General features: G+C 40.5%; 1 protein-coding gene across 1 annotated transcript in view; it reads left to right on the top strand.

The window, feature by feature from the left end:
* Positions 1–4,612: 4,612 nt before the first annotated feature.
* tmem117 (transmembrane protein 117) overlaps positions 4,613–12,249 on the top strand; it is a gene marked incomplete at both ends in the record, with an annotated part of 36,876 nt that continues 29,239 nt past the window's right edge. The window contains one exon of the mRNA XM_080027120.1: positions 4,613–4,892. Within this exon, the coding sequence (XP_079883246.1) occupies positions 4,613–4,892 (280 nt within the window). The remainder of the gene's footprint in view (positions 4,893–12,249) is intronic.

Below are 12,249 nucleotides of genomic sequence, written 5' to 3'. Positions count from 1 at the left end.
ACCTATAAGGCCTTTGCATGATAACAACATTGTCATTACCTGTATAGTCAATACAAGTTTTGATGGAGCATGTTCACTGTAAAAATATATATTTTATTTTTCTTTAAAATTTTAAGGCAACTGTTGCTAGATTTTTGAGACTACAACTCTTACGTTTGAAGGAAAACTGCCTACAATTGAGCAAACTAATAATCTCTTCTTGAGATAATTTATCATTCATAACTTTGAGTTCTACATAGGCTACTAAGAATTTCAAACAATAGCAGTTGTGCCAACTTATTCTCTGTCATAGCCTACAGAAACCAGACAAAACCAAGTGGGTCAAAATGTTGAATCAAATATCACTCAATAAACACTATACAAGCTGAAATCTTTCCTAGGGCCATCACTGGAAATACTCAAGTCCTTAACAACAAACCAGTTTCATCGCACAGCACAATAACATGAATTAAATGGGGAAATGATTTTGTTTTTATTGGGAAAATAGTCAAGTAAAAGAGGGGGAAAAAGTGAGGGGCAGGTGGGTAAAAATAGGCTTAGAGGTTATTTAAATTGATCGCACGTCAGTGGTCTCATCCTCTTGGAAGTTCATTTCACACCGAAACAAATCTTGTATGTGTGTGTTCTAGAATACACACTCACACAAACATGGCTTCCTATACTTATGAGGACCTTCATTGACAATGCATTATAGCACCCATCGCCAAACCAAACCCATACCCCACACCTAATCTAAATCTATTTAGCCTATATTATAGGCATCTATTTATATATGGAAATTAAGTCAGTTATTAATATATTTAACTAGGCTATAGGTTTATGGTTAGACCACGATTATGACAGTTATTTTTGATCTCTCCATTTTGATTTAGGTCTCTATCTGTAACAACCGGAAGAAATCCGCCAATGGCAGCAGATCATGCCTATTTGGCGTGAAATCCTGTAACATCTGGAGGCTACCGGGCTTCCTGTCTCGCTCTGTCCCTCCCACTCCTCTTTTGGTTCATAAATAAATAAATAAATATATAAATAGGCTAGATTTTACAGCACAAAAAATCATCCTGTCACCAGAGGGGATCTCAGCTCTGTGTCACGCAGACCGACACACAGCAAGGGTAATACCGGAAACAACATAAACACGTCTTCAAAATAAGGGCCAATGTAAATTGTGCCAAGGCCTATTGAAGTGAACAGGACTCGAATCATAGTTGAATTTATTCAAATTATATAACATATCATTATTATTATAGCCTATTTATTCAATATGTAGGCTAAATTATACGCTGCAATTCTTCAATGTAGGTCTAATGCTATGAGTTGTCACCGATTGTTAGCCAAATATTGGTTTTACAGATGTCAATGTCATTAATTCAGCTTAACATTAGCCTATGTGAAATTCACTCCAGTATAGAAGATAGTGGTAATAGGTTTCGAGAGTAGTGCTATGTATGCCAAAGTTTAGGCTATAACATTGTGCTTGGCCCCTGCAGTCTTTTCAGCTATAGCCTATAGTTTACAGACGTCAAAGCCTATTCTAAGATAATATCTCATTTGGAAATAACAATGTGTGACATTGCTGAAATGCATTAGGCACTGTTATAATACAGGCTATGTCAATTTTAGTTAAATGAAACAAACTGTATTATTTATGACAGGGATTAATTAAAGGAATATGTGATAGGCGGCCTATAGGCTAATCGGCTATTATAAAGAAAATCCTCCAAACTGCAGTTACCTACGCAATGTGTCATTAAAATTGTTACATGATCCTCTGACAATTTTACAGTGACCCTTAAAGGCCTACTTCACCGGTTTGAATATGAAGGTGTATTGAATTCTGAGATCCTATGTAGTATAAATGTGCAAAAAAAATTGAAATCGGTTCATCCTAGCCTGAGAAAAGGCAGAAAGAGTGTTTTTTTTAACCCTATATTTCTCTTTCTCGTGACATCACAGAAAGAGAAATATAGGGTTAAAAAAAACGTACTCTGTAAATATTACTGTGATGTCACAGTAAAAGACATCACAGTAATATTTACAAAGTAAGTTTTTTTTTAACCCTATATTTCTCTTTCTGTGTTGTCACGAGAAAGAGAAATATAGGGTTAAAAAAAACACTCTGCCTTTTCTCAGGCTAGGATGAACCGATTTAATTTTTTTTTGCACATTTATACTACATAGGATCTCAGAATTCAATACACCTTCATATTCAAACCGGTGAAGTAGGCCTTTAAGGTCAAAAACACCTCATCATTTTACAAGACACTTCAACTGTAGCCAAGCCTATGACATTAGGCTACAGATGATTTTGTGAAATGTTGTTGTGTTTACTCAAATGTTAAAGTCCTATATGAAATGTTGTATTGTTTTCCTTCAGGGGCCACCGTTATGTACTTATTTTGGATATTTAGCATCGACTGTGTGATATTTTCTGACAAAAGATCTTCGCATTCTACATATTTTATTTTGAAAAGCACGAGCGGAAGTTGTACCTTTGCACCTACTCCAATTTGACGCTGATGAATCAACGTGTTTGGCTCAGGTTTGACTATATTTGTGTTACACTGATGCTATGAGCGCTGTGTGTATCCTTATTTCTCCACCCTACACTCTACAGCAGCAGCAGTGTCCCATTTACACCCATCCCAAACTGCACCGTCTATGACGGGAACCCGCTGACGAAGCAGCGCCCGCTGAGCTCGCTCGCCCGCCCGGCATATGGACGCTCCAGCAGCATCACAATGGCAGAGGATTTGTGGGCGCCTCTGTTGTATGCCAACAACAGGTCGCATGGATAATTCCTCCACAATCCCCACGTATCGTCTCATATTTGGGATGATTTCAGCGCCGCTGTCGGTGGCTTGATGTGGCAGGGGAAGAGCCGTGCGGGAGCGGGGCTTCTCGTCCTGCCTGTCGACTGAGAAGGAAAGACGGCGTGGAGCAGGTGCGTTGATGTCGGTGATTTATAGGCTACCGCACATGCACAGATGATACAGAGGTGCAGGCAGGTAGGACGTGCATGAATTTGGGCCGACCCAGATCTCACTGGTGGGTGCATCGACATTCAAAATTGTGTAATCGGATAATTCTAGTCAAGATCTTTGGGTTATCTCTAAAATAGGCTACGTGGAGTCAGTGGGTGATGTGACATTTGGCGTCATCACTGATATGACATTAGAGCGGATGTGTGTGCTGTGCTCGCATTGGCTCCATTAGTGGAGACAGTCGGTGTATTTCCTATTATTTCACTCAGAGATAGTTTATATGGGCCATCCCAAATATAGCCTATTTGTGTTTAGAGAAGAGCCAGGGAGATTAAGCATGTAGGCTATCCTAACATGAGCAGGATGCAGATGATATTAAGACAATGATGATGTTATAGACCTCTTCCATTATATGAGTCATTTCTCTGTAGTGTTTACACATTCTCCCCCTCACTTAATGGGGGTCCCTCTCCTGCCATGAGGCACTGTCATCAGTGGAAGGCTTGCCCACTCCTTTTCATGGTCAGAATGAATGGGATAAAGGCAGAACACTAATTCAGCATTTAACTTGTATAATGATGCAAATCTACCACCTATTTGTGCAATCACAAGCTTGGCAGCACCCAAAGGAAGGTGGCACATAATGACAAGACAAAACATGATGCCTGTGAAATTGAATAGCCACAATGAGTATGTGCCACTGGGGCAGCTCTATTCCTGTCCTGAAACCATTACATCACATCAAATTTCCCCTGTGGGGTATTTTAGGAAATTGTGTCAAAGCAGAAAAACTGAGTCTGTATGTTCCAGTCCAGTGGAGTCAGACCAGTCAGTGTCACAGCCGAGGCAGTTCACAGTGGAGTTCACGGGTTAATGAATAAAGTCGGGGTTTAAAAATACAGAGGGGTGGACTGTTGTTGGGAAGTCAGTCACTGGAGCGCTGCTTGGCAGGTGTTCCCAAGCGAACCAGTCAGAGCAAATGCAGCCACAGCGGTTTGAGGGGAGCACAGAGCAGACTAGGCTGGGAGGATATACGCTTCCCAAGAACCAGCGCTTTACAGCAAAAGCGATTGAAGAATTGACCTTATATCCAGGTACGACACCTATTACAACTCAACTCTTACTTACTTACCATTGATGCTTAAACTTCAGTCTTTTGAAGAGCAACTTTTTCTTGGTCCATTGTGAGCTCAGTTAACACCTTACCTTTTCATCAGTTTAATCTGTTTTCATACAATTATTTTTTTGCATCACTATCTACACAGATCCCACACTCTCTGTCCTGTTTGTCTGTGTTTATCTTAGCCTTTTTTCGGAAAGCCTGCCTTGCACTGAGAAATCTCCATGTAGGTGAATTATTGTTGCTGAACATTGCACACAGGGCGCATTTGTGACTGAATTTAGCATAATCCCTATCCGTACCAAACAAACCTCAGTTTATATTCCTCCCACTAATCTCAGTCTGAAGGGATGTTTTTACTCTAATCTGCCCTGCTGATTTGAGTGTAACATTATATGACTAAGAAGCTCTCTCTGTCTCTCTGTCTCTCCCTCTCTTTTTCTCTCTTTCTCTTTCTCTTTCTCTTTCTCTGACTCCCAGGTGTAGTGTGGCTGGGGGGCTGAGCAGGATGGAAATAGATGCCCGTTTTCGCTACTATTTCCAGCACCCGTGGTCGCGTCTCATCGTGGCCTACCTCGTCACCTTCTTCAACTTCCTGATCTTCGCCGAGGACCCCATCTCCCACAGTCAGACAGAGGCCCACATGATAGTGGTGGGCAACTGCTTCTCTTTCCTGTTCAACAAGTACCCGGGCCAGGGATGGAACGTGCTGAAAGTAGTGTGCTGGATACTGGCCATTATCGTTGGCATGCTAGCCGGCAAGTTTATCTTCCACCGCCAGCTCTTTGGTAAGTCATGCGCACAGTAACGCAGTGGAATGTGCAGAGTAAGGGCTCCACGGAAGGGAGGGAAACCTTGTTTGTTTTTGTTGTGGCGGCTGTGTTCATCACATTGAATAGTAATGTTATGAACATCAGATATCAACAGGTTTACTATCAGCTCTCGTCCTTTTGAGGGATTCAAGATGAAAGACCGATTGTTGTCATATGCACAACTGTTACAGCAGCAGTCTTTGGCAATTCAATTCTTAAGAAAAAAGTCCAAGCAGCAAAATCATACGTGGAAATGATTACGTTAAAAGAGAATAAAGCATTGGGCTTCTAAAATACTTGCAAACGGAAAGTTAAAAGAAATAAAAAATAAAAAGGATCAAAATGAATGCGATTCATACATAATTTATTGCATGTGAGGGGTCCCAGCATTTTGAATGCTCACTCATTTATTGGACAATGCATACAGGAAAACTTAAAGGGGACAGAGCATCTGCAGTGACAAGAGATAAACATGAAGACAAAAAAAGTACAGTTCATCGATGATGGCTTCATTCCATTAAAGTTGGAGTCTGCGATTCTGGAGAATGTTTGTTGTCAAAATCAGTCAATATCTCCTCATTATTTGCTACCTGTCCGTACAGTGTTTGCCCTGAAAAACATCTGGTGTGAATAAACAGCCTGGGATCTTTAAACTGGCATGTAAACAAAGGGTGCCCACCTTAGCTGTCCAAGATAGCCATGCCAGTGAGCAAGCGTACATTCTAGCAGGACCAAAATGGAATGCTGCCATCGTTGATTAATGCTTTTTAATTACACGTGTTTTTCCCGTTTTGACATCTGCAACAAAACATCTATCACCTCCGTGTTTACAGATTTCAAAGTGATGAGGTGCACTCACTTCACCTCTCACACTTCCCTAATGCATTTGCTCCATTTCTTCAGCCACCCGCCATCTTTCTCACATATTGCCACAGCCTCAACCTCATAAAGCTGTGATTCCAATCTCATCAGCCCGTCATCTGTTTAAACTGTGCAATACTTCCCATTCAACTCACACATTTAATTTGCTCGTCACCTGACAATTCACTTAGGCCCCGGATATGATTATGATTGGCCACCCAGGCTTATCCTCTTGGGACGAACCATTAATGACTGTAATTGGAGGGCACAAAGAGAGAGAGAGAGAGAGAGAGAGAGAGAGAGAGAGAGAGAGATAAGGGAGGGAAGGAAGGGATAATAGGATGTTCAAGTTCTCTGAGCATAAATAGAAAGCCAATAGTGCATGATGACATGATACTTTCAGCAAATACAGAATACTCACTCACTAAGAGGGGGTAAGTGGAAAATGGCTTTGAGGACTGTAGTTTCCCTGCACACAGGGCAACATAATAATAATACCAGCTGTTTAACCTTCTCAAGTTGCAATCGTTTAATTGAATGACGTGTTTCCTAACTAAGGATATATTACAAAGTTATCTTTCTTTAGGTGAAGAACCCCACACGAGGTTACTTGATGCTGAGTACATACAGGGCACATGGAGATAAGTTAATATTATATACACGTGTGTATATATATATCGCAGAAAATAGGTCTGTAATCCAATATAAAAATATTTTGAATATCGAATTTTAAATAACTTCAATGTATTACCACTTTGTGTTGATGTTATGGGAGTTGGTGAAGAAACTAAGATTAGCTTACTTTTCTACTCAGGTATAGCTAATTGACTGCTGGCTCTATCTTCCTAATCCTCTTGCAAAATATAAGAGTTATATTGATCTTCTCAACTAGAAAGCCAGTCAGCTTATCTTCCAAATGGGTTTATCTGTATTGCAATTGATCTGCATATAAGTACAGTAGAGGTCAACTCAATTGTTATTGCGTTGTAAAAAATTGCATCTCTCCAGGAATTAATTCAATACTATTCCGGATAATCCACTGAACAGGGACAGAATCATTTTCCTACAGATTATTTCTACAGTAGAAAGTCATTCAGATGAAAACTTTTCATGTTGATGTCTCTGGATCATCCAACGTAACCGGGACCCTGATTGTGGAAAGCTGAACGCTCATCTCCACTTCTTTGAACCGATAACTTGAAACCTGGGTAAATAAGATCCCAACTCCCGCAATACAATGAATAGAGCTTATAGTGAGGACATTTTTATTTCGTTTTTTTATTAGGTGAACTTTTGTACGACATTTGTATTTGTATCCATCACTATAATGTCACTCATACCACAGACAGAGGTAAATGCTGCCTGAGCCATAGAAACTCATTGTATTACTCCCCCAGCATTTTCCCATTTGAATGACTCATAATGGTAAGGTAGGTGCTTTAATACACAGACTTCAGTCAGCTGTCACAGACTAAGGCCCAGTGTATCTGGACCAGGGTCTATACCAGGGGTGGGCAACATTTGTTTTTTCTAGAGGGCCATACTGACTGAGAAAATGTTAGTGAAGGGCCGCAAATTGGGCAAATGAATTGACACATTAAACACTTAGCTTTCACTTTCACACTTTCTTATTCAATTACTTCCACACACCAATTTACTGTGCCACGAGACAAACTGAGGTTTTCAAACTGACCTTTGTTGTATGCTAGCTGCCTCCACCATACTCTTTCATGAGTTCGCCGGCAGAGAAAGGCTTGATGTGTTTCGCGAGCGTGTGTGACAGCACGTAGCTTAACTTTTGTATCTGCTTCTTGAAATGTCGACTGTTTTATAAAAAAATATTTTGTTTGGCAGCTAAGCTTGAACACAGTTTCAAGCCATTTTCTTCCCCTTCCTTCAGTGACAGGTTTGTGCCATAGTGAGGAAGCTTCATCAATTTTTAATATTCTATTCCTTAAATACAGCGACACTCTCCTGGCATACTTGTAGTAAAATAATTAGCTGTCGACTTTTGGTTAGAAAAATGCAACATTCAGTGTCATTCATGTCTTAGTCTTCATCCGCTAATTGTAAACTTGTCAAGTGAGGTGACCTCACCTATTGTCTAATCCAAATGTAGACGGCGCACACTGTTTCTTCAGCGTAAATAGGAACGCAGACTCGCTGCAGCCTCGAGATTCATTTAAAGTGCTGGATCTTAATGATTGTGATTGTTTAGATTTATTTTTGAAGACTTCGAGGGCCGGATTGAGATGGCCGTATTTTGCCCATGTGTGGATACACTGACACTGAGCATAGAAAGATTGCAGCTCATTAAGCGGTCGGGTACAACCAATGTGCTTGAACAAGCCTCTGAACATAATTTTGTGTGTTTCTGTGTCTAGGTTTGCAAGTGTGAGAGTAAACAGGTCTGTGTGTGGTGTTCATTGAAAAGCTAAGCATGTAAGAAAGGACAGATGAGGAGAGACGACGTCGTCCTGCACAACATTCCAGCGAAAGCAGTTATGTAATCACAAACCAGTTAGGGAATAAGAGCTGTATACTCTATTGGTCCACTGTAAAATGTATCATCTATTATAGAGATGTCACAGTTCGACATAGTGCACATCATGATGCCTTCCTCTACTGAAGCCATGCAGATCTCTAGCCGCCATATCTGCTGCTCTCTCCAATATGTAGGCGGGCAGTGGGAACACTTCTTGATAGAAACACGGTCCGTGCAAAGGTGTGAGTACCTATAAATGCAATTTCAGTAATCTGTAACATTTGGGTTTTTAGTGAGATATGCCTTTTTACATAATCCATTGCGTAACTTGAGTCATTTTCAAGCTCATGCTGTTTTGCAGCTATGCTTAACTTCAAAACAACCTGGAAACAAACATTGTTTTTGAAAGCTGACACTTCGTCTGCAACATTTATCATTTAGTGTGTATTTGCCTTGCAAATTAAAAAAAATGCAACATCGTGTTGCAACTATGTTTTTTTTCCCCACTGTTTTTGCCACAATATGTGATTAACCTCCCCCAGGAAACCCACGCAAATATTAGTCGCATAACACTTTCTTTAACAAATAGCTTGTGACAGACTGTGTGATTTAAGACTACATTTGAGGTTCAAGGAATAACCTATGCTGTTCTATTTAGCCACTCAAGGCTATGTGTGCTCTCTTATGGAGAAGGCGGTAGCCAATGACTTCTGGTCATTCAGAGTGAGACTGGCTGTCATTGTGCATTTGTATTACATCTTAGGTCACGCAGGGTTTGCGAGCTGTCTATTTCAGTTTGAGTGTGCTTTGTTTGGGTTCAGCCGTGGATTAGATTAAATCACCTTCTTAAAATTTTGGTAGAGACTGAAACTGATGCTGCAAGACGAGTCAATAAGTCACAAGCGAAAACAGAAGCTCTCAAATACACACACAAACACACATAGATGGAGAGGAATTTTGAGATAAATCAAGTACTAGTCATCGATTTAAATTGGCAGATTTCAATCTGTTGCGTAGATAGGGGAAAGTGTCAGCAAAGGAGGCTTAAACCTTGACTGACAACATCCATGAATGAAGAGCGCTACAAATGAAATAGAGATAATATGACATCCATTGACTGGTATTCAAAACTATATCTACTGTGGAATAGCTAAAGGAATAGCTCAGCATTTTGGCGATTAGACAAAGGGATGCAATGTGCTTATGGGTCAACTTTAGAGGTGCTGATTTGGAGTCAGATTGTGTTACCAATTGGAAAGAGTCAGGCTTTTTTTTCCCTGCTTCTATTTAATGAAACATTATTTTTATTACATTTTTACTATAATGTCTCAATACATATTTGTAACAGTCAGATTAGGTAACTGGTATTTTATGTGCTGCCCGCAATCACCAACAATCTCTCACTTTTGCCTCAGAGATGAACCTATGAGCTTTTAGAGTGAATTTGTCAAGTTGACTAAATGTAACGGATTTAGTTTTAAGTTATGCAATTGAATCCCAAATGCCACACACACAACTAGTTTTCCTTTACCGCAGTGATGCAGCACCACAGCCTTAAAGTTTTATGCCATGGGACTACCTTTGCAGTAAATGACTATCTCAGCGCCAATCTCCATAATGGGGAAAGTGAAACGGCTTCTCGTTTGCTCTCCTGTGCAGCCTCAGTCCCTAGATTAGCATAATATATTCACCTTTATCTCTCCAAGGCTTTTTGCGACTTTTAAAAGGTATATTTGAAGGGTAATTTTGAGTCATGTGGAGCGCCGTCGTAATCGGATTAGACCCTTCTTTGCATGTTATTACAGACTATTTCAGACACTTACAATCAATCAAACAGAAGAGTTCATCTCCACTTCTTTGAAGTCCCAGGGAAAAAAACATTACAGTGCAAGAAAAGGTGATGGAAAGGTGAAAATGCTCTTTTGAGAGGTGTTAACACTGTTGGACGGTCTGCTGAGCCCTGTGTGTGTGTGTGTGTGTGTGTGTGTGTGTGTGTGTGTGTGTGTGTGTGTGTGTGTGTGTGTGTGTGTGTGTGTGTGTGTGTGTGTGTGTGTGTGTGTGTGTGTGTGTGTGTGTGTGTGTGTGTGTGTGTGTGTGTGTGTGTGTGTGTGTGTGTGTGTGTGTGTGTGTGTGTGTGTGTGTGTGTGTGTGTTGTGTGTCTGTGTGTTGTAGAGGGTGAGATATGTCATCGCTTGTTGTGCTGTTGTTGGAGTGCCTCTCGTTCCCTTTCCTTGTTTCCCTGATCTTGATGATTGTAGCCTGCAGGATGCCATCTGGGTTCTGTCATATGTTATTACTGTGCCATGCAAAGGCCGAGATGGCTTCCTATGTTCGGCACTGTGTTGCTGCAGGGTCAAAGTGGAGTGAGTGGAAGGGTGGGTGGCAGGATAGGATGTGTGTGTGTGTGTGTGTGTGTGTGTGTGTGTGTGTGTGTGTGTGTGTGTGTGTGTGTGTGTGTGTGTGTGTGTGTGTGTGTGTGTGTGTGTGTGTGTGTGTGTGTGTGTGTGTGTGTGTGTGTGTGTGTGTGTGTGTGTGTGTGTGTGTGTGTGTGTGTGTGTGTGTGTGTGTGTGTGTGTGTGTGTGTGTGTGTGTGTGTGTGTGTGTGTGCGTGCGCATCCCTGCATGTATGCATAGTGCCCAAACAATTACTCTTTTGATTTATCATCTGGAAGTAATTTGTCAAATAAAAATGCTGATTTTATTTTTGGACCTTGGGCTCTTTGAGAACCGTGAGGTTATAAATATGTAACAATATATAATGAATTCTTTTCATATTTCAGTTAAAAACCATAATAAGCATTTAAAGGCATACATTTGCATCCATTAATTTTTGCATACCTTCACACATATTTTCCGGACTGGTTTCCAGTTAATAAACATACAATAAGTTTGCCTTTTTTTTAGTACAAGAACTACAGAGTATTTCATTATCAATTAATCTTGTTTTTTTTAGTATTCATTTAGTCTATAATATATAAAAAAATGTACACTGTTCTGGCATTTGTATTCTGCATCTCCAATGAATCCACAAATAGCAACATGACCCTGCACTGATCTATACGGCCGATCTACATAATCATCAGCCTCATGGATATTCATCATTCAACAACCTTATGGTCCTGTAAAGCTGTATTTTCTACACTCTCATTCAGTTCCGTCCAGTCTCCATTGGTTGGCTTGGTTCCTTCCTCTGTAAATAATGTATGATTGCTCTGGTGTCAGTGCACTGCGGTGCCCTTGAACCCCAAGTTTAAGATTAAACGGCTTGACGCTGCCATGTGTGGTTGTAATTTTGTCTGGAAATCTATGCTATCCGGTAGAGCTTCCAACCAGGTCATGTTTGTGTTTGATGTCTAATAATATTAGCTTTTTCAAGAACTTTAGCTGCCCTAATCAATATTTTTATAATGACAATGGAAAATAGATCTACAGTATGTGTAATATGAAAGGTGTGAAGTTTCATCTGCAGTTCCGGTTTCCAGCGACACCATGCAGTATTTTCAGGTAAAAAAAAAATCTCTTCAAACCTACTGTGGGCCACCTGCGCAGCACCTAACGGCAGAAACAAAGCTGGAAACTGCTTTGTGTACAAAGTGTACAAAAGGAAACACCTCTGACATTTTCCATCCACAAAGTATATTGTTATTTTTTTTTAAGTCTACAGGTCATTTTTCATATTCCTGTTTCTATTAATGTGCTTTGCCTGTGGCGTAAAATTGTTGTGTTCTTGTGCTTACAGTACAGGATTAAAAAGACAAAAGTGTTTGCACAGCAGACGGGACGACTACAGATGCAGCAGTAATGACGAGAGCTAGCAAACAAAAGGAAACCAGCCGAAAGGAAATTGCTTATTTACTTGATATGTATGACTCCTTTGGTCTGGAGCCAAGCCAAAAAAAACAAAATGGAACGATCTAACAGGCCTCTTACTGGAACAGGTGTTGCAGTGGCCCAGCAGCCAGCTGTACCGGCTGTACTTGCTATAGT

The sequence above is a fragment of the Ammodytes marinus genome, assembly GCF_949987685.1.
Source record: "Ammodytes marinus genome assembly, chromosome: 5".
In the NCBI taxonomy this organism is placed as follows: domain Eukaryota; kingdom Metazoa; phylum Chordata; class Actinopteri; order Uranoscopiformes; family Ammodytidae; genus Ammodytes; species Ammodytes marinus.
The sequence above is the reverse complement of the archived record's forward strand: the minus strand, read 5'-3'. Positions and strand labels throughout refer to the sequence as shown.